We start from the raw sequence: 25,859 nt of genomic DNA, 5'->3' as shown, positions 1-25,859 counted from the left end.
ATCAAAATTCAATATTTAGGCTGAAACATGAGTCAAACATGAGTCAACTCTGTAGGCTTAAAAGACTTACTACTGCGATACAGGACGACCAAAAGTAGTCTGACAGACTTTCATCAACATTACTGTGCAACACAGTCAGTCTGGACTTTCAAATGCTGTGGCTGGTTCAGGCCAAAACATTGTGCAAAAGTTTGTGCAAATACACATTTTCCTAGTAAAATAATGCAAATAGGTTTTTACCTAAGTTCACCCCTTGGGTTATGGGATATCTTGACACACAGCATTAGCCTTTTATGTCTCCAACCTCGGCTCAGCAGGTCCAGAAATAGAGGCAGCTCCCTGGCCTTGGCTGTCTCCTTACTACTGCTTTCTGTACTTTCCACTGCACAGCTTTGTGCAAACAGCCCTATCAAGTGTCAGAATGCAGCCACCAGGCATCAACTCAACGTGTGTCTGCCTCATGTTTCTACAGGGCTGGTGGGATGTTATTGCGTGACAGCAGTCCCACCAAGTTTCACATTATTGTGTAATATTTCTAGACAGATCCTTGTGGAGAGTGAAAGCTTTGGTGTATGTTGGTTTGGCAAAATAAATGTAATCTTTTTATTTGTGAGTGGAATCTACTGAGTAACATTGTTATCAAGAGATAAAACACATTAACACTGGGCACACTGCCATCCTGATGAACTTACCTTCTTCTTGTCTCTCATGGAGCTCTTGCCTCGCACCATGATTTTGCATCCTGTCTCTGCTTCCAACTGTTTGGCTGTGAGTCCCCGAGGGCCAAGGATTCTCCCCACAAAGTTATACTGCAGATACAGAGAGAGAAATAAACTGGTGAGCCTATGGCTGAAAGCAGAATCAGACCACAGTGGACAATGGCTTAATAAGCAATTAAAATCTACCGTCATTAACAAAGACTGAATTCAAATGGTCCGGTTCCATGTTGAACTGGACCATAGGCAGTATTTTGCACACACACACACACACACACACACACACACACACACACACACACACACACACACACACACACACACAACTTTCTGTGAACTTCCAAAGACTGCTGCCTCAACTACACACATCATGCCAATCTATGCCTTATTACATCATTTTATTTGGACGCAGTTGCACCTTTTCTCAGTAAACATGTACATCTGTGCTAAATGTTATGTGTATGCAGTGGGTACTTGTAGCTAATGGTTAATTTAGAGCTGTATGATGTACATGTGGAAAATTCGTTTTTACAATGTGCACAAAAAGATTTTTGTATTTTAAAAAGTAACACAGATGATGGCTGTCTATAAGAGCCGCCATGAGTCACGATAGTCCCGTAAACTGTGACGCGAATAATTACACCCTATTTAAGCTGCTCTACATTGCAGTTTATGAGACTGTCACAATACGGAATGGTAAGCGGACGGTGGCTATCTTGTAGCAAACCTAGAGATCACATCTACGAGAAGGACAAACTGAAAAAAGACTGATGTGATCTGTGCTCTGTGTTTGTTGAAGAGATATCATCTGTGGATATGAGATGTGAAGCTGTGCGGATTCTATTTTATTCAGTCAGTTCCTGCCAGGTAGCTAATGCTAGCTAGCAGCAGTCTGCAGATATCAGGCCGGTTCCTTATCAACACAAACGGTACAGATGAATTGGCGAGCAGACTTCGAGTTCGTGCCCGCTCTATGCCTTTTAGAGTGGATGTGCCGTACTTGGTGGAAGCACCTGCTACCAACAGTCCAAGCATAGCTGTATGGGATTGGATTTATTATTTAAAATATTCATAACTGTGATGGCGCAGGTTTAGATGCACAGATAGGGCTAAAAACATTGAGCCATATGTCATGTTTCTGTCATTTTGCATTAGCTCAGGAAAACAACTCCTTGGTCCAAGGTTTTGTAAATGGGAAATGTGTTTACATTTCAGCCTATAATGTGATCTATATGCAATTTTATATTCAAGGAAATAACAGAGTCTCTCACTTGTTGAATTTAGAAGCAAGTTTTCAGGATAAATTCTAAGAAACACTATACGCTGCACTGGTATGTATCCGATGAAACTGAAGAATCAAGAATCAAATATAGCGAGTTTCACAAATCACCTGCAACATAGCAATTTCAGCAACATGGTTTGCCTTTATTCTCCACACTTTGGCAATACTTAGCACTTGAGTTTATAAAATATTAACAAGGAAGAAGAGTGTTCAAATCATATATGGGCTTTCTAACGGATACATTTTAAAGTTTTTTTTCTGTCTGATGTGATATTAAGACATATATATCAGCACAGGCCACACTGGGGTTGGCTTACCCCTACTTCATCATCCACACTTGATGTCAAAATAGTCCTGAACAGAAAAAAGAAAAGTAACTACCCGGAATTAGTCTGGGTGGGAATGGTGGAGTGGAAACAAGGAGAAAATGGAGTGGAGAGGGTGTTAAAGGGGAGGCGAGTTGTGACGTGAGGTAGTTTGCTTGACACAATTTTCTTATCAAGGCCCCCTTTCACTGGTGAGTGGCTTGGGAGCTTTGTACCAAAAGGAAACGTATTCACCGACGTAATCCTCTCCACTTGAAACTGGCTTCCAACAGGATAAAGGGAAAATGTGTTGAAATAATCCAACACAATTTTCAGCCAAAATAAAAACATAAGGAAGGGAGGAGAGCTAGGGAGCACAGCGATGCATTAAGTGGTAAACAAATCACCCATGTTTAAATACTGTACACACTGGCTAATGGGGACCATGAAGGGTAAGAGATCTCTGACACTGTTAAAATGGGACATTTTCACTCAAGCTAAATTTCCAAACCTGAAATATTCAAATGGCACAGTGGAAAGCTTTCCATGACAATGAGAAGCACAACTGTTCGTCTCTTGAGCTGTTACAATGAGCCGTGACACCCCTGCATTAAATTCTTAAACATAGCCACATCTGCTTACGCACTCCACCGCACCAATGCCTCTGCAAAATTCAAAAGGCCATCAGAGAAGTCACATTTAATTACAGAGGGATTACAAATCTAAAGTGATGTTGGTGTAATTCCCCTAAACAATATAAACTAACCCTGGTGAGGACAGTCAAAAACTCCAGGCTGTTGTTTTCCTTGTCCCTGTCACTGGGCTTGCCTGCATGCATAGCCTGTCTGTCTCTGGCAGGAAAGACACACCCTGTGGCTGCAGAGAAGATGGAGTCCCTGCGGATGATCACAGCATGCAGCTACACAGGCTTGATGCGTGCGTTTCTTTGTCACAAGGCAACTGTCTGTTCGGTTATCTCTAATCGAGGAAACGGGTGCAGGGGCTATTTTGTGAGGGTGTGTGTGCCTACTGAAGGATGCAGGGGCACCTGTCCTTGGAGGTCAGCCACCAACGATGCATGCTGGCCTGCTTCTGAGTCGTACGTAATCACACCCACAAATATACACACACAGACAGAGCCTCAAGGAGCACAGGAGAGGGCTGTCTGTCTGCATCACAGCACCACTGCAGACAAGGGTGAACCCCAAGCTCTGGGCATTGTGCTGGTGCTGTGGCACTCCTATACAACACACATAAACACACAAACAGCCTCTAGCCTATTGCGCAGAGGCTATAGTGACAATGTCCAGTGTGTTGTTACACAGCTTCCCTGCTAGCAACTGCAGTGCCACATTTGAAAAAAATACTTGCTGTCATTTGGCATATAATTTTTTTTTTTTTTTACACCTACAAGGTTTAAAAAGTTCCTATATTTATATGTAGGCTTCTCTGGAGGTAGGACATGTGACAGTTCCCAGCAGCTTAACAGGCTACAGGGGCAACAGGATCTTCCATCAGTCCAAATCCCATCAGATCTACAGGCCATGAATATATTAAAAGCCATACAGTAGATGTATTACAGAGCAAGCCCAAAATGTCAAAAAGTATGACTGATCTAAGGTGGTTGCTGGTTGAAAAATCCCAAAATGATACAGAAAGAACATTTAATATTTTACTCTCTGGCCTTCTCTCACCATGTTGCTAATACTTCTCTCTCTGTGACAGTGGAAGGTATTCTCTGTGGACATGAATATGCTGATGACAATTGCACTTGACAGCAAGCAAGGGCCTGATGGAGGAAAGCTGAGTGAAATAAAGAGAAAAAGGGTTAGAGAGATGATGACACAAGAGCAGAGGGGGGAAAAGTCACGAACATCTTGTTTTTCCAGTACTGGGTGAGTCTATGTGAACAAGAGGGGCCAACACTGCCACTAAACTCTCACAGTTTTCCCACTCTAGCTGCTTGGGGATACAGGGGGTTAGAGCAGGCGGTTACATGTGTGTGGCTCAGGTTTTATAGCCCTCCCCCCATGGAGTAAGAGCTTCTGGGTAGAGGCTGGTGCACCAGTGTCAGATGTGTTTTAATGACAGAGGCATGCACACACATACGTGTGGGCAGAGGGCACAGAGTAGGCGCCGTGTCTGGCCAAGCAGTCACCACAAGTTTTATTCACACACATCACTCAAGGAAATTTTAATCGCTAACACACATCAAATGAACGCGCTTCAAGCCTCTCACCTCAGTCTCAATCAAGAAACGACACTGCCTCATCCTATTAAAACCATGCAGTTCAAAGTGCAACTCCACTGTAAATAAAAGTCAAGCCAAAATCATCAGAGTGATAGAATAAAGCGCTCTCTCCTCCCCAGCTTCCTGCTCTGTACTGAGGGTTAGGCATTCTTCTCATGGATGTTGATATGCTGTTAGAAAAGGTGCCCTCCATTTTAAGCCACTGGAATGTAGAGACAATGGGGAGCCAAGCGGGTGAGTTATCAGAAGGGTGCAGGGCCATTGAGCCTGCCAGGAACTCCACTCAGTACAGCCAGAGGAGTAGGATGGATACAGTGCCCTCATTGCCAAATACACTATCCTCTCTTCACCTCCTCTTGCTAAACTATCTAGCCTCCTCCACACCTACTATAAAAAGCTAGTTTTCATCCTCTATATTCCTGCTGTTACATCAACTCCACTTGCTCGCCAGACTGTGGTCTTTAAAAAAAGTCACGTCTGGGAACCACCATGGCTTTTTGGCTGAATTTCCGAGCTTTGCACCCTCCAGGAGCCCTTGAAGCAATCAATGCTGACAGGGAAACTCAAATTTAGCAGGCTTTTAACAATTAATGATTCAACACAAAATAAAATAAAAAAAAAAGTAAAAATTATGATGATTATAATTAACAGTTCTATTTTCTCCATCACTGCCTGATTGCCCATGCCTAGTAACAGAGAGCAACAAGTCATTCTGGGGTTGAAAAAATGCAAAAAAAAGTATGCATATTTAACAGCTCTGTTTAATCAAACACTGTCAGCACCCACATTACATGCATAAACTGTGTTTTGCTGACTTGGAAACTCTCAGCAGTCTCTTTCTCTTTGTATCTTTGCTGTATTCTCCCATTCCTCCTGCTCATTCACAGCATTAGAAGATTGTCGGGACCTTTGGTGGACATACTCTTTTCGTCACTCAAGTTTTTTTTTAGTTTTTCAAACAAACACAGATTACAGAGAAACACGTACAGTACATACAAACATACATAATTTGTGTGCAAACACAGAAAGACAGACCGACACACACACACACACACACACACTTACACACAAAGCCCCCTTCAGGACAAGGGCTTACACTGACATTAAAGGGCCTTTGTTTAGCCCCAGTTATCGCTACTCCACAGGCGGGTTTTGTTGTGAGCATATCTACGTCTGTGACACTGTGTGTTTATGAGTGTGAGTGTGTGTGAAACCACAATACATGGGGTGAACTCTTGCAGACACCCTCGGCACCCAGAGCTGATTGTCGCATGGGTTTGTGTGCGTGTGCATTGTGGTTTGTTTTTTGTGTGAACAACTGAGAAACAACAGCAGTTCCACCAACAATGCTCAGAGAAGCAGAACAATTGTGCCTTTGACAGCGTTTGTTTGTGGTGGTGGGGAGACAGGAAATGAGATCATGCTCTCTGGCTGTGTGTGTGCGCAGGGCTTATCAAAGAGCGGGGCCAGGCCAGGAGGAGAATACCAATCACTTATTAGCCGGCCTTGCTGGGCTTATAGAAATGAGGAACAGTTCATTCAGTGCAATGTATCAAAGCAAGGTGGAGTCTGTGGTTACACCAGGCACGGCCATCTCTCTCCAGCTCACAGTCTTTACCCATCTCATCACTCCTCATCTCACTTGATTCTAACCCTCCCGTAATGTACGATTGTGAAACAGCTCATACCAAAGTAATGGCTAACCATTTATAACAGCAAAGCTCTCCCTTTCTTCATTCCTCAGATACCCTCTGTCTCATTTCATTTCAAGTTAGAGTATTTGGAGGCTTCACAGAGGGCACAAAGTTGAACACTGCTCTTGGCTGCCAAAAACACCTCCCCTCTCCTTCCACACCTCCTCCTTTCTGTATCCATTCATAGGTTCTGGAAACTGAGCATGCTTCCTTTTCCTATTTCTCTTAGTACCAAGGATTTTGCTTTTCCTCTTCTGCATATCCATTATTCTCTAGTTGTGCATGGGTCTCTCACAGCGCAAATCAATGTTTTCTCTCTGACTAAGCGAACCTACCTAGCCACCAGCCTGCCTTTCATCACTCATTCATCTTTGGGTGGAAATATTCCACCATTCAATTAATCCGGCTGCATTTTGTGGCCTGATCCACACATGCCACACACACACGCACACACACGCTTCAGGTATCTTTTCCACACTGTGAAAGGACCAAATGGAGGGAATTTGGGGATGAGGAGCAGACAGGTGAATAACCTACAGCAGTTTGCATGCTTGATCTACAGGAGGGACAGAGGTGGTGAGGCTGGGATGATGAAGGGGTGAAAATTAGACTTAGATTCCAATGATGACATCTTCGCCTCAAAGCCCTATAGACTTCAAAGCTCTCTATTCAGCACATCCAGCATTTAGCGCCTAATCCATGGCTCCTTTGATAATTCTGTTTGGGTTTATTTTGGGGTTGCAGGCAGGGTGGAAATACAGAGAAGTGAAGACGAAGAGGTGGAAAGCGTAAAGATTGATGTCGGCTGAAAGTTTGGAAGACGTGATTGAGGGAAGCACTGGGCAAAGTTTGTGAACTTCTAGATAAGCAAACTGTAGAAAGAAAAAAATTAATGAGCAGGAAGATGCTAAATAGCATTCACTCTATCCCTCTGTGTTCACTTGAGCATTAGTTAATCATCATAAGTCAATAGAAGACTGCCCTTTGACAAAGCTGTGGAATAATGTTAGCCATGCTCTGCTACCTTATCCGCAAGCCTATCATAAAGAGAGGGAGGGAAACAGTATCTAATTTAGATTAGTCACATCTGGCCAATACTCAATCCTTTTAATAGAGCATTGTGTTAGTTCAGGCAGAGCACTGAAGTCGCACTTGCATCACCTGATCAGGCATCAGCTATTTCATTCAAGCTTCATCATCTTTCACTCAAAATCACCTGACTGGCTACCAGCTGACTAATAACATCCAATCATATTCAAACAGGTGTACAGGACAGTACAGAATATATAGTGTTGTCTTTAGGGGAAGACAGCTTCATATATAATCTAAAGTATTGAGCTTTTAGTATTGTTGACTATGTTAAGATCCAGTGTTGGTGTTTGTTTGCAACTATCTCTGAGTCCTGTAAATCATAGCTCAAGGGATTAGTTTTTGTTGTTTAACTATTTACAATAAATGGTCAATTCGTTGAGCAAGTGTCTTCTGTTGAAAAAAGGTCAGTTTTGGCATAGATTTCCATCCTGTGCATTGAATCTATGCATCATCTTTGATAGTATTTTGCAAGTTTATTGTCCTACTGTAAAATAACCTACTTCTATGTCTTTGTCACATCTTAATAGGAGGGATCCCTGCCAAAATTTTTTTATCAGAATTTGTTAAAAGAAAGAAAATATTAGCATTAGTACAGTACTGTATATCAGTCAGGGTTCTTTCTAAAACTAAAAAAAAACATTGATGTTGGTTGTGGTCTCAAAAAATCATGTATCACTGGAATCTAGTCTATGCACACAGATTCTGTATAAGCTGACACTATGTCCCCCCGGTGCAGCCTTTGATCCCTGTGAGGTAAACCTACTTCCTTGTCCTTCATTCTCCATTTTCACTTCTCTGTGCCTCTCAGTTTAATGACTTCAGGGAGAGACAGGCCAAAGTATCACAAGACGCCATCCGCGTACAGTATACAAGCACAATTTGCCAATATGCAAGCAACCACTGGCATTAGTGCAGTTATAAATACACATTTAACAGCTTACACTGTTGCCCTTCGTCATGTTAACTGACTACAACAAATAGTCCTCTCTGTTTAAATTATCATTGTAATTACCCTCCTCATCAAATAGCTAACTAGAAAACCATCCGTTCATCAAATTATCATCATCATGCATGGCTGGCTAGCTAGAGATATCAAAATCCTCCACTCTGCTGCTCTGTCAGTGAGGTGAGGTGAGGTGTGGGGCGCTACATTTCCAGGACTGGTAATGACTTAAGGGGGTCAGAAGGATATCAGGAGCTGGCATGATAAGTGATGACACCCTCATGGGAACCAGCTTAATGACTATCCCTGTGCAGGGAACTGGCAGGATGGCCGGGCAATTTTACTGCAATGAAAAAGAAAGGTCCAGGACAACTTGTCCGCTCAAACCACCAGAGCCTTTTCTTTGGTACTCTCAAATCTTTGTACCTTGCAGTGGAAGTGAAGTATCATGAGGCAATAAAGCAATTTTACCACCGTCTCTCACTAAAACCTGACAAGTACACACACACACACACACAGACACACACACACACGGACACACACAGACACACACACACACACACACACACACACACACACACACACACACACACACACACACACACACACACCTTTGTTTTACTATATTTGCAGGGAGCATCATTGACATTATGCATTCCCTAGACCCTTACCCTAACTTTAACCATCTCAACTCAATTCCTAACCCTTAAACCAAGTGTTGGCCTTCAAACAGCCATTTAAACTTGCAGGGTTCAGCATTTTGGTCCGGCCCCTCAAGCATAGTGGACTGCTGGTTAAGTTTTCGGACCCCACGAATACAGTATAACAAGCTCACACTTTCAACACAGCATACTGTGCCAAAAAAAATATTTTTGCACCATCACAGGAGAATTCACTGAAAGGCAAAGTAGATCGAATCCTAATTGTTAAGCTGAGGAGAACAAAACATGGAGAACAGCAACATACTCTTTGTTTTATTATGAAGTTTTACTGCGTGTGTTAGTAGTTTATTAATTCATGTATTTGAGCAAATAGTTAATATTATTTTATATTAGTTTTTATAATACCATATATTTTTTTATCTTATCCCTATCATATATTTTCACAGTTTTTTATTCAATGTTTTAATTACCTTGTTTTGTTTTGTTTTTTTTTTTAATTGAGCAAAGATCTCTTCTCTTCAAGAAGGGCACCGATTCAAGTTTAAAATTTATGAGACCATAGCAACATTTATTCTTGTAACAACAATACACTGATGACAACAAAAGACACCAATCTCCTGTCTCTGACAATGGAGAGCACAGAACCAATAATGATCAACCATTTCTTGGTGTTTTCAGCCGACAAGTCATTTGCAGTCTTCAACTGGATTCATTTACCTTCAAAATACCGACTAATAACCAAAAAATGAAGACTTGCAGGGGGATCAAACATCTGTTCCTCTGAGGAGTCCATCACTTAGGTAAACAACCTAAAGTACCATAACAACCCGCTAAACAAGAGGCAAACACTAATGCCACAGAAACACCAATAGCAGAGCTGTATCGCATAAATTACAGCCCTTCTCTTCATCCCCTTCAAGCTGGCAAGAAGAGTGTAGACAGTCCTGTTTACCAGTTGCACAACGGTTTGCAACTAACTGAGGGTCGTATTTCACAGAGTCAGCAAAGCAATGGTGGCGTTTGTGTGTGCATGCACATCTGGGCATTTAACAGTTGGCAAATGCAAATACGCAGGGAATAAAGTGGAGACGGAGACACACTTAAAAGACATGTCACACATCGTATCAGATGCCTGAAGGTCAACGGAAATGACATGCTGAGCTGTCTGTCAGACGCCTATCAATGTGTGTGAGCGTGTGCTCAGGAAAAAAGTGGAGCCACAGATAGCATTTAATTGAAGGTTGAAGTTATCAGATAGCCTGCGACTCAGCTGTCAGTCAAGATGCAGTCACCACGGTGACGCTTCACAGTGCTCTGCACCACTGACGACATCAGGAAATGGCTGACTTTGAAGAACGGTGAGGGAGTGGGTAGACAGACACACAGGCAGACAGGGTGAAAGAGACACAGGCCTTTACACAAACACATTTACAGACAGATGTGGAGCACACAGGCAAGTACACACAGGCCACAAAAGGGACACACTTAAGGGAATTAGAGTAGAAGCATGCTGGCAAGGCAAGTTATTTTGGTAGAGTTGACATGCTGCACTGCATCCAGGCACCATGACAATCTGATTATCTACTGGTGAAACCAGAGCAGAGGAGTCGTAGGTGAGACAGAGAAAGCCCCATCGAGCGAGTGTGACCTCTGCCTTAGGATATGGTGGGAGTCTTGGTTTTAAATGAAAGCAAAAACTGAGAAGAAGGCAAGTGGATGGCAGGTATCCCAAAATGACAAGATGAGTGTGGAAAGAGGGAAGAGACAGGGAAATAGTATGAACGATGACAAATCTTCCATGGCAGGTGAGTTGATGCCAAGAACACAAAACAGAGACTTGGACCATCTCCCTCGGTTTTCTTGGGAGAACCTAAAATTGCGTCAGTGACACACACACACACACACGCATGCACACATATGCATATGTCTTTTCGGTGTGGGGAATCTGGGAAATCAGACGGAAATGTGAGTGGGGGAGAACTATTCCCCAGTCTAATAATCATCATTACAGTTTCCTCTCCTTTTAGCTATGGGTAGATCGGGGATAGGGAGTGACATTTTTCTTCCCTTACTTCATCATTTCTTTCCTCTCCCCCTTTTCACACTGATCCCACATCATCTCCCCTCTTACCCCACTACTAAAGGATTCCACTCTTTATCCTCCGTGAAAACATAAACTGGATCTTGACATACTGTAGCTCACTCTGTGTTTAAACAACAATTATCAAACTACAGAGCTCAAAAAAGATGAGCTCAGTTCTGGGTGGAAGTCACTTGAACACATAGTAACATTTTATCTGCTGTTTAAATAATGAATCCCTACATCTCATTCCCTCTCTACCCACCCCACTAGCTTACACTTGCAAAGAGAAGTGGGAGCAAAAGGAAAAAAGGGGAGTATGTAAAAGGGAATGTTATACAGGTGGAATTCAAATAGTAACCAGTTTAACAGTTTTTGCAGACATTGTTTTAACAGATATAATTTCTGGAAACAGGAGAGGTATGAGCAGAAAAAAATTCCATTTAGACCTGCTGCTGAATTCCCTTTGTTCCAATCATCTGGCATTTTCCTTTTTTCCTGCAGACTTAATGACTACACTTGGAAGGGGTGTGCGTGTATGTACCAAAATAGAGGGAAAAAATGTCCAAGTGAAATATGTGCCATTTTTGCGTCACCGTGGATGTTTATTTGCTTGTACTTGTACATCCTTGTGTTCATGTTAGTGTGTGTATAAATTTGTGTCTACTAAGGTCATCAGTGAGTCATCTCAGCCACCAGGGGGAAGCCTAATTAATTTAGTAGCTTTCCCGGCAGCTCGTAAACACAAAACTGAGTTACAGTCGTGCTCTATTCGGAGCAGCATAGCACATCCAGCAAAGGGAACACAGGGGTCATCCTAGGATGCCACACTTTCAATAGTGCGTGTGTGTGTGTGTGTGTGTGTGTGTGTGTGTGTGTGTGTGTGTGTGTGTGTGTGAGTGTGAGAGAGAGAGAGAGAAAGAGTATCATTCCATTAATATTCTTTTCTGCCACAGGTGGCACCCACTGTTTCACACATTTTCACAGCCCTCCTTCACTCTTCTATAAATCACATTCACCGATCAGCCACAACATTTAAACCAGTTACAGCTTTTAATGTGGTTGTGACTGATCAGTGAATCTTCAAGAAGCATGTTCTACAGAGAGGGATGATTTCAGCTACAGACCACAGTATCAGACATGCCCTTCAAAATAAAGTAATAAAGTAAAGCTAAAACATAAAAACAGTAATGTTGTGGACCAATGAAATTCTGAACAGACAACTGCAAATCACCTAACTGATTCATCACCCATACAGGGTCAGTCCAACCACATTTATACTTTCCTTTCAAAGTAGATGTTTATGTGTATTATTCTTGTTTTCTCATGATCTACACTATGTAAGGAAACATAATGAATGTATTCATAATGTCACAAAGGTATAGTGGCATAGGTTAAACTTAACTGAACTTAAACTTGTTTTATATGATATATTACACCAATCATGATTTTCTGTACAAACACCAAGGATAATAATAATTTTAATAATTATAATTAGTATAATAATTATAACATAAATAAAGCAATTAGCACACTAAAGAAGCACCAAGTGCAAATATGATTCTCACAGCTAATTAGGGAACCATTCAAGGACCTGAAGTCCTGTCACTAGAGATGAAAGGTGAAAGACTGGGATTTGGTTGGCTGATTTAGCTTGTGAGCTCAGAGGCTGGGTTTGGTCTGAGGGTCAGCTGGAACTCAGCTTATCCCATCCAGTCCCTGGTGCCCTTTATCAATTCTGTCAGGGGGAAAATGCAATCCACGCCTGGCTGGGCCCTGCCCTGCTCTACGGTGTCTCTTATCCTTTGTCACCTCCCTCCATTCATTTCCTCACTGCAAGCTGCTGGGATTACGAAGAGAAACGTTGCTCCACAAGACGTGATGCAACCATTCATGTGTGTGCCAGAGACTACCGCGGGGTCAGGATGGTGGCTGACTGACCGTGGTCAAAACCTTAAACACACACTACATGGCTCCACACATAGTACACACATACAAGCAAACACATCTGTCATTCCTCAGACAAGGCTTTTATTGACTGGCCTCTTCAGTTTTGCCACCATCCTCCTCGTCTCTACAACCAGTATGACAGCTCCACCATGTACTATTCTTTACCCAGCTGAGTGTGTGCATGTAAAAAAAAAAAAAAACCACTCAAACCGATACGAGTGTTAAGTCCAAAAGATTTCTATCTCTTTCAATTGAATATTTATGGAATGTGATTGTGATTTACCTTTCATGATGTTCCTCCTCTCATTCCCCTCCTTCTCATCTACCGCTGAGGTAGCTCATAAACACCTCAGCATGTCGGATTTTCCTGAGACCAGGACCGACTTACACTGCCATCTGATATAGCTTTAAAAGGTAGTTTATTAACAACTTGGCACACGTGCAATGAGTCCACCAACTTTTGCTTGACAAACTAAAAGTCAAGCTGGTCAGCAATTGTGTCTTTACCAACCATAAATGAAAAATAGGAAGGAAAAGGGAGAGTAAAGAAGACAGAGGTAAGAGTGGGGTGCATGAGGAAGGCACTACCGAGAGTAAAACTATGAAACTGAAAAAATGAAAAAGAGAAGCAATGGGTATATCCGCAGCGCTGGCAGATTGCTATTGGCAGGTGTCTGTAAATGAATGTGTGTTGTATGTGTGTGTGGGAGTGTGTGTGTGGGAGTGGATGTCCACAAATATAAGAACTGTGGTTCTATTAGAGAGGCTCATTTAACTGCTGCTAAGACAACAAACATTCCTATAGACATACCATATGATCAATTTTATGTACCTCACAATTATTTTCTCTATTGTATTTTTCTTAAGACAAATTATTAGTCTGTCGGTTGCAGTGTAAATATTAGTCCTAAAACAATTAAGGCAAATGCACTGATATTATTGGTACAGTGGGGCAGCCGACACAGTGTGAGATGTGTAAACCAGCTACTTACATCAGGGTACTCTTTGACAGGCACAAACAGTTTTTCCTGCAGGTGGACGATGGGCCCCATAGGCTCAGGCAGCTCCAGCGGGTGTCTGTCCACAAGGCCATTCACTGTGTCACTGTACATGTCTTTACGCACTCTGTTGATCTCTGAAACACACAAAAATATGTACATTGCGGTAAGCAACTGAATAACTAAATTACAATTGCACTTTTTTTTTTTAATTTTGTATTTAATATATCACCGTCATATTGATTTTGACTTCTGGGCAAAGGCTTAATGTAGCATATAAATCTTTGCTTTAAAAAGAGTAAAGAAAAACAACAGAAATTTGTCAATTGTCTTGAATACTTTATGTATTTCATAGGAAAAGCAGCTGTTTAACCTGTTTTTGGAGAGTATGTCACAAAACCTTTATCGTCATTTTACACTCAGCTGTAAGTGTAAAAATATATGACAATTGAACAGGGATGCCTCCTAATACCTGCAGGAAATAGCCATTTTTTCAAAAATGAACTCCTCTGAATAAAAACAGTTTGAAAGTATGCAAGTTATTCTATATGACAGAAACAGAAGTTAAGCATTGCATTATTGAAGGGTTAAGGCCACCGTCTTTCCTGTCTGCCTGCTACTCCCCAGCGGCTGTTCTTTAATAGAGCAGCCTATGCGAACAGCTGTGAAGGTGGGGAGATGAGGCACAGAGAATTGCTCAGGCTCAGGTATATGCCTTCAGATCTGATCCCCCTGTCAGATAAAACTAATGGACCTCTCCCTCTCTCTCACCCCCCCCCCCAAAATTCACACACACCCCACTTTGACTTGTTCTGTAACACACACAAATTCACACACCAAAAGGAAAGCTGTGCTCTGCCAGTTGAGAAAATGTCTTCATTCATCCTGTGTGTCTGTGTAATGTTCATGTTGAATGTGTCACAGTTGCATTAGGATTGACAGCTGTGGTTGTAACACCCGTTAATAAAGGACACACACTGGTCACACTTTCTAACTTCCCACGTTTTCCATCATCATATGAAACAGTCATGCCATTGCTAAACCAAAAAGCTAATCGGCAGTACAGGGTAGAAAAATCCCAATCAAAAAAGGAGGCATCTACAAAGACAAGTTTTTAAGTTTGAGGATGACAAAGTTGAAACAAAATCGTAGGCCTGGTGAGGCCTACCATTTCGTATCAAGGAATGATTTGTCTGGGGTGGGGTTGGGACAGCTGTTAGGCACTATTTCCATCTCTCTCTCTGACACTTTCAGGCAGTTGGGAGATCTATATTAAACTCAAGCAGGGGAACTTGACACTCAACTATAGATGCCCTTAGCAAAGCATGCTTGACCTCCAAGTCTTATCCTTACATTCATGCCAATATTAAAGGGGGGTCAAACTGACATAATACGATTTCAGTGAAGTTTTTGTCTTCGTTTTAAGGTAAAATATTTAAACATTTTTACAAATGACAAGACACTCGTGGACCTTAGCCATGAAATTACTTTGCAGGGATTTCCTGTTTAGGTGAAAATGTGTTTTCACTGGATACCATCGATGACAGCCTGAGGTGTGTTTGATGGGCTCACGGACACTGACAAGCATACACATCTGGCCTGCAGCTGTGTGGACAACACCAGGGGAACAAGCCAGGAGAGACTTGGCCCAGAGCGCCTCCTTCCCAAACCACATGACTTCACCACTCTGAAGTGCACATAGATACTCCCAGTCCTCCCTAAATATGAATTCATCCACATGGTATCTAGCCCGGTGGATAGATTACATCAGCCCTAACCGACACCAGCAGCTTCAGGCCACATTCAGGCTGTTTGTAGGAACAGAGGGGCTTGGCAGTGACACATCAAACAGGGAGGAGATCAGGACAGTCTAACACAGGGACTAACTGGAAAACACAACAGTTAATGGCAAATGAATGTGTGTTGTCTATCCAAAAGAACCCTCAAGTCCATAAAACTTAAACACGAAGGCCTGCTGGTTAAAGACAGTATTTTTTACCATGTTATAGTTTTAACGTCCAAAACTGTTGATATGCAGCCTGGTTATTTGTTGCTAGCTTCTCTTGTTGCTCTTCTCTCTTAAAAGGTATCCTGCAAAAATGGCAGCTACTAGCTGTAAATCTCAGTATCTTCTTTGCTTCGTCTATTTCTTAAAGCCAACATTTATAACAGAGAAGAGTGATTTAGCACACTACTGGTGGGCTAAGCATGTGTGTAGGAGCCATCAATGACGAGTAAAGAGGAGCCAGCATTCTGTAGGTTATATATAAATATATATGCAAAGTCTAATGTATCTTAGAGCATTAGTGCTTCAGATGACAAGAGAAAATAAAAAGAAGTGTGCACATGTGACAATGCAACCCAGCAACCACCAGCAGCAGCCCTCCTCCTTCTAATTCTATTTCCTCTTGCTGAAATGCCACATTAACATAAGGGGGCCGTGCTGGGCCATCAGTGGAGACGTGCAGCATTTGACAACCTCTAATTTAAGCGCGGCAAGTCTTTTCTGAAGCGCTGTGCTCACCTAAAAATTACCCCCTGCCTTGCACGACCGACAAAATCATTTGTCTAGCTGTCCACCCCAGCAGAAAAGGCTGATTTTGTAAGAGACACACAAGGGAGGGAGACTGAGGATCACTATCTTGGAAAGAAAAGACAAAAGAGGAAAAAAAAAAAAAATCAACTGTAAGAGAAGGGTAGGCTATCAAATGAGAACTTTTCTTCAACTCTGGCATTAGATGGCAAAAATCTGGATTACGGATGTGTTTAACAGCTATATGAGGAGTAGTAACAGATCCCCTCTTACTCCACTTCAGCCTTCTCTCAGCTCCGTGCCAGTGTGTCATCCACAATCTGACTTAGCAAACCACACACACACACACCCACACAGCACTTTCCTGTCGGATCCGTCTATGTATCTGTGGGGGGTGTGGGGGTGTGGGGTGGCTTTATGCATGCATGCACACACACACACACACACACACACACACACACACACACACACACACACACACACACACACACACAGGAAGAGATAATAATATCTCTGTTTAGTTTTTTTACCGAGACATGTGTCAGGAAGAAACAAAAATCGACCTTGAGAGTAGTTGGAGGGCAAAGTGGAAGACAATGACAATGAGACAATGCCAGGGGAACGAGGAAGAATTATAACCACAGTGCTGAGCAAGCAGAGTGCAGTTGTATTCCTCTTGACTCATGCTACTCTTTTCTGCCTCAGTGTAAGTTAAAACATGTTTCATTTCATCCCTCTCTCTCTTTTTTTTGTTTCTCTCAATTTCTGTCCTTTCTTCTTAAAGCTGCAGTGAAACAATAAAATGGCACAGGCTGTAGCTGCATATGCATCTGCCCTTTGTGAGTTCAATTGAAAAGAAGATTTTTCCTCATGTTCTCAGTGATCTTGGAAGTGCAGAGAGATGAACACATAAGGGACAGGATGCTTGAGGGGCGAATGTCAGGTAGAGGGGTTTGAGTGGCAGTGGACTGAGGAATATGGGAGAGGATGTGGCTGTAAGTTAAGAGAATAAAAGTGGGGCCTGGTGGGAGGATGTTGGATGTGAATGTTCATTCTTGACCTTGGGAAAAGGGGAAAAAAAAAAAAAAAAAAAAATCACTTCAAAAGGTAAAAGATAGCCATGATTAATAATTTAAGTTTCCAAGCACAACATTTGACTTAATCTTACGTTTAAAAAATTGATTTACTGGTAAGCAACATGAAATGTATAAGTATAATATACATTTTTCAAGCTTAAAAGCAGTATGCTCAAGAGAGAATCTGCACACTTTGCACTTTTGCTATCACTGCCATAATTGGTTCTTCAGTAGGCTTACTATTGCTGCCACACCAACCATTGCAAAACCATTACCCCTTGACAGAGCACAGTTGAACTATGCCTACGCCAGAGATTCACATGCACAAGGAAGGAAAAGATAAACGGAACAGAGAAAAGAAATTCCATTAAGTCTATCCACTCATCTGAATGAGTGATATTTGAGTCAGCCACCAGGAGCTCAGCACCATGGGATAGAGAAGCTTTTAATCTATTCACCCAGCCTGATGCCAAAAAACACTGACCATAGTGGCAGCACTGGCAGAAACAAGGGGAACGGTTCAGGAGTGGTTGAGATGAGGAGAGAAAGAGTAGAAGACGGAAAAATAACCAAATGAGGTAGGAATATTTTCTAATGTTGCAGCTCCTCTGATCTAACATGATCTAATGAATGTAAACACAGCATGAGGACAAATTTGGGGGAATGGAGTGAAAAGGAAAGATCAAAGACGGAGCAAAGAGACAAGCCAGAGGGAGAGAGAAAGAAAGAGAGCAGAGTCAAATTAAAAAACAATGGAGAAGTCCAGAAGGAGATACTGTAATCAGGTTTAAGACTGGTGAAGATCATTCAGCTAGACCTGCTTCACTAGAGAATGGGAACAAGTCCATTAAGGGCCCAAAAATAGACCTGCTCCATAACTGCTTTGTCCTCACCCTGTAGCTCACAGCAAAACGTCCTCTGACCATGCAGAGCAAATCTGTTCATACACATTCTGTGAGCGCGAGAGAGAGAGCGAGAGAGAGAGAGAGAGAGAGAGAGAGAGAGAGAGAGAGAGAGAGAGAGAGAGAGAGCAAAAGAAATGTAATGGGTGAGTAATCAGTGTATGATCAGCTTTGCCTGAGGAAAGCAGCTTTAGATGCCTTGTGATGCCTGGTATTAGGCTGATAATATCTGGCACCTGAGACAGATTGAGTCTAACACCAATTAATCTTAAAGCCAAAATGATCAAATGTTCAACTCTGCAGAGAGACTGAATGAGTCTTTCCTGTTTAGGTTGATTTAAGATCAAAAACCTATAGAGTTAGGAATCATTCCATCTTTTCCTGCTTGCACGTGGATGCAAGCTCAATTAATGATTTAAACAGGTGAAGAAATGGCTTGGAAGCTGAGGTAAATATAGGCACAAGAAATGTGGAGGTTGTGTCTAAAAAAACTACAGCAATCACAGATAGACCTAAATGTGCTGGTGCTGAGTGAAACAAGACTCAGACGAGGAACAAGCCTTTTCACTTTAAAGCTGTGCACTTTAGCAATCACAAAGCCTGGGTACCCGTTGCAAGCGAAAGGATTTGGGCGTTTAATGCATTCCTGCCCTTTATTCACAGCACAGACAACTTTATCCAAGACGACACTCCACTTCAACAGTTTAGGGGTTTGGCAGGCCAAGCATATGAAAGACGGAGGTTTCTTTTAAAGCAGAGAGCCGAAGTATAGTGTGCATTGGTGGGGGTGACCGAGCCATGAAAACGTATGCATTTCTGGGTCTTATCATCAACTCACAGCTGCCTCTCTCTCTCTCTCTCCCTCCTTCTTTGTGAAGGAAAAAAGAAGTTTCCTCATGCTTCTGTCTTATTTTTACTTCCTAATCTTTGATTTAACAGTAGGCCTGTAGTGCACAATCCTTTGATGTTCACGCACAAACTATTCTTGTGCTGTTAATGAGTATGCTGTACTATCAGCATAGCCAAAAACAGCACATGCATTTCAGTTCCTACTAGGAACATACCAGGTTTAGGTTTGATATATCTTGTTCTAAGAGTTTGCATTAGGGAACATGTGCCTCAGTGAAGATTAATGTTAACATCCTATAGCCAGAGGGTTTCTATTTCATTTGTCATTGTTTACAATTTGCAAGATTGTACGATAAATATAATGGATAGTAGGAGTGTGACAGTACATGTATTATCTTATTTTGGTTTTGTAGGCTCATGAACCAAGAAAATGATGGGGAATGGGCCATTATCGTTTCCCAGTAAATAATAGCGACACTGGACATGCAGGAGTCGATCAGACGACAACTGTGGATCACCATTGTTCAACCCAATTAAGGTAATGTTATGTCTGTGGAAATGGCTACATCAAACGCACCAACTCATTTGCGACAGCATTATCCAACTGTGTCTATTACTTGCAGTAGTCTAAAACACACTGGGGTGCAGGTCGTTCTCCCCATGGCATCCAATCATCCTCTTTCCACAGATTCAGAGAGAGAAAGGGTAATAACGAATAGCGCAGGAGTGCATTGCTGTGGATATGTGACTACACTTGGTCGTTAGTAGTCCCGTCCTACCCCTGATAATGTTCCTCCAGTTTCACCTTGCCACTTGCACTTGTGTTTCCTTGCTGAACTATAGCGAAGGAATAGTCGCACAAATTTTGACTGAAAAAAACTTTGCAAGATACACATTAGATTTGACTAACTCTGCTTGCTGAAGCATCATATTAGCTTTGGCTGACCTTTTGGCACAGGATGGGATTTTACCATTTTGGAACAGAATAGTAAGAAAGAAATTTGTCATCCATCTCTCTGCGAGTGATCACTTCAGAGAAGTACATCATTACAGAAACCAACAACTTTTTTAATGTAAATACGGCTTGAGAGTATTGTGAATCAGACTTGGAAAGTACAGTATTAACATGCATGTCACATTTTGAATTTACCATCAGGTCTTTGTTAATGGTCTCACAATGCATCTTAACTGTCAAATTCAAAATGGTACTGAGAAACACATTTCAGTTTTACTTTGCAGTGACTCATCCACATAGTTCCTGAACCCTGACATGATGTGGATATAAGTGCTGGCCCCACAGGCTGAGGGGTCTAAATGGCTCTAGACAGAAATGACGGTGCGGTTTGCTGGAAGCCAGAAGAGATTTATGTTGTGTGTCAGGGATTCTCCTAAGGCAGGCTGGGTAAAAAGCTCCAGCGTCAGGTCTTTTAAGTAGATAGGCCACTAAATAAACGACTGGCATAACAAGGTTTCTGGATCTTCTCTTCTCTTCGCCAGGTAAAAAAAAAACATAATAAAATAAGAAAAATGGTCACATACACATACACACTTTCTCAGCTATTTCATGGGTAAGCGCAAAGCCAAGACTATGCTTTCATCCAAATTTGGAATGGACAGTTGATGCATTGTAAAACGGAAAAATGCTTCCACACACTCTCAGCAACACAGTATCTGTCTGAGGTGTACACTATGGTACAAACATTGCAGAAAGTATATATATCGGGTGTGTGAGAGTTCACGTTCACGTTTACATCTCAGCCAACTACCTCCCTGAAAGCAGCACGTTCCGCTCTCTGATCTCAATAATGAGCTGAAGCCGCCTGAAAACACACACATAGGTAACAATTCACACAACATTTAGTTATGGTCCAACAATGGACAGGAATATGTGTGTCCTCACATAAACTCAAGTACATATCATTTATATAAAAACAAACAACCAGCTAAACATTAAAAACACCCACACACGCATGAGCTAATAAGTTTTTGTGTGTTTGTAGGCAAGGCTCCCCTGAGAGAGTGAACCCACAAAAATAACACCCCTCACAGAAGGAGGAGGGAAATTGCCTTAGAGGAAAATCTGCTAAACAAATACAGCAGAAAACAAGAAGGAAATAGCGCTGCACCTCTCCTCCATCTTGCCTTAATAGCCATTGCTTCATATTTAGTCTAGTGACAAAGAGTAAAAACACAGATTACCGAGACACACAGCTGTTATTTGTCATGCATCAACCCTATACTCTCCCTGAACTCTTACATTATTTTACAATAGTGCTTCTTCTACCTTTAATAGCAGAATAGAGCAAACTCATCAGGATTATTACAACTACAGACATATGATATTTTATTGGAAAATGGAATTACATGTATTGCACAGCTAAAACATAAAGAGCATGACCTGTTTTTGCAACCCGTTAAAGTCATGTTTGGTCTAAATTTGGTTTCTGTCATTTTCTTTTAATCAAAATATTGACAAAAAATGATGTCCATAGTCCATCAAATCAAACCATGAGTTAAACACCTTAATCATGTCAGAAACATTAACAAATTGGAGGCACAATTTATATCTTCCTCTACTCTGGCTGAACCCCTGAGAATATGTATGCTAAAAGCAGAATGTGTAGGTGTGGTGATGGCCACGAACAGCAATCAGCAAAGCCATTAATCATAACCGGTGACAAATGCAATGTTTTCTGGGGCCGTCACTGTGGCTGCATGCAGGAAGGGGAAGAAGTGCCAAGCTGAATGTGGCTTTCTGTGGCTCCTGGCAGCAGTGGTGACGGTGTGCTATAAGAACGTGTCATAGCACGTTAGTTTGGCGATTAAACAAAGCAAACGACAGAGTAGACAAGGAAAGAGGGACCAAAGCTAAGACGGAACAGAGGGGGAGATAAGACAGAAGCAGAAATAGCGATGGAGTGGGACAAAAGGGACTGAATATGCTAGGAAGTGAAATGCATAGTAGAAAAAAATATTACATCAGCCTGAATTGGAAATTATATTTGAAAAACCTGGGATGTCTTGCATTTGACAATATGTGTTTACCACCACTCAACAACAAATATAAGTTACCATTTGACTAGAGCAACTACTGTCACTTAACAGCTCCAGCTCCAGCAGTGACAGATGAACAGGTGCAGTGATTGTCCTGGAAACAAGTGCGCCAAGTTAACTGAGGCTTAAGAAGGCGTTATGTCAAATTTGAGCTCATGATAAACAGTGAGGCAAAGTCATTAAATAACTGTCAAGCGGCCAAGAAATACAGTGTTACAGAATATCCTGAAATGGCCTGACCACAAAAACAGTCTTTAAAATGCTAAAAGTCAAAGAAAATCTTGTTGTGGCCCCAAAACTGGCAAATTCCAAGTGTTAGAAATGAAATGACAAAATGGCAAACACTAGTGAAGTTTCAAGTTGCCAAAACAATTCATCCACTGGCGCTTCACTGGGGGATGGCAAACTGGATGTAAAAAGATTAGCAGACCCATTTTTTGCGTTTTTGTCTGAATTGAATCACAATTGACAATCAAATGGGGAAAAAAAGCTTGGTATAAACTTAAAGTAGCATCCCTTTCTATTTTGCAAAAAATATGTTTTGATAGAAAGATTTCACATGTGGTTAAATTAGGTAAATCTTTCCAGGATCCAGGATTCCTCAAAGTTGTAGCGAAAACCTGTTTTATTCTTCTCACTCACATCACCATGCTCTCCCAGCCCCAGCTTAACAGTGAAATTAGTGTTTCAGACAGTATCTGCAGAGCCATTAAGACCTCAGACTAAAATTAGAACAAGGGATCATCACATTTGATGATGTGGAACTGCTTTATGGGGCTGTGTGCTGGTGGGGGGCATGCTGGCAGCTCAATGAGCCATAGGAGTGCCAGTTTTGTGCACTCAGTGGGGTCTACCATAGAATGAGGTGAAACGGGCAGGGAGGGCTGGCTCAATACTGAACCATAATGGCTTACTCTTAATGGCTGCCGCAAGGGGCCAACGTTCATTACTCTCTGCGTGGGGGACTTTCGACAGGATCCTGAGGTGAAACTTGTGTGTGTGCGCACAAGCACACATGCACAAGGTGCAGAGCTACTGAAATGGTTTTCTTTCCTTTACACACTCACACAGATAGAGTTCTCTTTCAGGAAGCACTGGGGAATGTTATTGTGGTAGGTAACAGAATGGGATAAGCTCTTTCCCAGAGTAGTTTTGTAATATTGCTAATTATTCAGCAATTGCAGCACAGTAGAAGCAGTGCTTATACTTCCTCTCTCCTCGGTTCACCTTATAAAGTAGCCCAATACCCTAGCTCAGCTGAAACAGACAACCTAATGCACACAAATGCAGACTCAGGATCCTTCTGAAATACCAAGCAAAGATGGGCTATTTTACTGCTGCTTTTGCCATCTTAAGGGGGAGCAATATGTAGCGTTAAATTGGAAGCCACACAGCAATAGTCAGTTAACAGGCTGGCTTTAAGAGAGAAGCCTCATGAGCTGAAAATGGTTTCACAAATTTGAAAGGATACACTTGGTGAAAAAAAAAGGAAACAGCCTGACTTAACTAAGCTATAATACCAGGAGGAAGTCCACCCTTCTACTTCCATAGATATATCTTGAACTTGTGTGGTTCTCTGCATACTAAAAAGGATATATGCAGCAGTCAAAACTGGTGGATTAATTAGTATGAACACAAATGCACATTCAAAGCATGAACAAAGCATGCGTGTACTGCCAAACAGATTGTTGATTTTTCTGCATCTCATGGGAACTCATTTCAGACTTTACCTGCCAGAGAAATCAGGCAAAACAAACAAAAGTGAGACCTGTGCCGTGCTGCACAGTGCTATTCAAGAATCACTCTCTCTCTTTGTTTTAACCCATTTAATGCCACTTTCAGTGTTTCGGTCAATGTGTACACACAACATATGCTTCCAGTAGCACAACAATTTTATCCACTGAGGCCTCAGGCATACTTTTTACAGACACTTGTGCATGCACGCGCACACACGCGGACACACAGCGACTCTATGTAAAAGTGAAGCACAGGATGCATGCTGCGAGTTCAACAAGATGTGAGACTATGAGATAAGGTATGGGAAGAATAACAGGATGAAGAGTCAGGATGCATGCTGATGGGATGTGTGTTACCCTGCGTTGTGGACTGGAAGAGCAGTCCTTGGCCCCGATTTGTGCTCACTGTTGCCCTGGAACCATATTCTCTGGTCTGTGAAAAAAGGGGTATCCCTTTCCTTTGTCCACTGCCCAGAGGGGCTCAAGAAAATGGACATTTCCTGTCAGTAGACACCCACTCTTGTTAAGATATAAACAAACAATATGCCTCAAAGGGGTGACCAAAGAACTGACCACAATTCATCTACTAAACACATTTCAACTGTGTCTATCCGTACACACAGCTGCCCCTTCCGTCATGCAACAATGCCAGGAAAGGTCCCACTGTCAGAAAAGGAAACAAGAGAGGAAGGAAGGAAAGGCTCTGACTGTCAATGTGACTGGAGACGATAACATGCACTGTGCTTCCTGTCCCCACCCCTGTAACTAAGGAGACCACAGGGCTCACAACCAATGCGGAAGACGGGAGGGAGAAAAGATCATTTCTAATACTCTCCACCATCAGTTCAAAAAACATTTTTAACTTTGTGTCTATTTGTGACATAATCTCTGGTTTTGTTCAAAGGGATATTTTACCCATGCTTCCAAAATAATGTGGACATACTGAGTTACAATGTCTTTGGTGTAATTGTAAGGTTAATGCGTGGGGAACAAACTAGGAATTCAGGTTAAGGCTGAGCTTATTCGGTTGGTCATTTTCGTCACAGTTAAACACTGCCAAACAGCAACACGGGGAGGATAAGGCAGGGGCTGCATTTTAACTGTAGATCTTAGACAAATCCTTACATCAACTGTGATTCAAGTGATTTTTGGTGAGGAACAGATGGGAGCAGCAGGAGCCTGCCAGAAGTGCAGTATTGAGAATGTCAACAAACAGATTGAAAAAAAAAAAATCTCTTTATTTAATTCATGTTTGGTAGGTGGGGATTGCCAGAATGAGGAACAACCACATTCTTTTCGCTCTCTCATTATCAGGGAACAAGGTCACTTGATTACATCAGGAAAGAATTGATGCCACGAAACAGAGACAGAAGCCAAAAGAGGGACAACTGCCTTCAAGTGTGTTTCAGTAGCAATTTATTTTCAATCCTGTTTTCTGTGACAGACAGGGCAAAATTAAAGCTGAACTTCTCTTGGTATACCAAGAGAAGTTCAGCTTTAATTCTCTTGGTATAGCAAGAGGAGGTGGGTTTTTCTTGGATGAAAAGGGAAAAAAGTAGTACCTCAAACAGCACAGCACATACTGAAACTTGATTTATTCAAAGGGACAATGAATGTAAAAATGCAGATGTGCATGGCTATCATTCAATAATATTAAACACTGTCACTGATTTACTGTTAAAATATGACTCAATTTAAATAAATGGCCTCTGTTATCAATAAATACTGTTTCAATC

At 41.8% G+C, this 25,859-nt stretch overlaps 1 protein-coding gene across 6 annotated transcripts in view; it reads right to left on the bottom strand.

The window, feature by feature from the left end:
- The window catches only part of qkia (QKI, KH domain containing, RNA binding a), a 72,772-nt gene that overhangs the window by 33,090 nt on the left and 13,823 nt on the right, over positions 1–25,859 (bottom strand). For all 6 annotated transcript variants that reach the window (XM_087174287.1, XM_023407454.2, XM_087174286.1 and 3 more), the window contains exons 2-3: positions 13,968–14,110; positions 693–809 (exon numbers count right to left, since the gene is read on the bottom strand). In XM_087174287.1, coding sequence (XP_087030413.1) covers positions 693–809; positions 13,968–14,110 — 260 coding nt within the window. The remainder of the gene's footprint in view (positions 1–692; positions 810–13,967; positions 14,111–25,859) is intronic.

The sequence above is a fragment of the Seriola lalandi genome, unplaced genomic scaffold (assembly GCF_002814215.2).
Source record: "Seriola lalandi dorsalis isolate HSWRI2012SDOR001 ecotype SW California unplaced genomic scaffold, Sedor1 jcf7180002054335, whole genome shotgun sequence".
NCBI lineage: Eukaryota > Metazoa > Chordata > Actinopteri > Carangiformes > Carangidae > Seriola > Seriola lalandi.
Note: the sequence above shows the minus strand (reverse complement) of the source record. Positions and strands in the feature narration are given on the sequence as shown.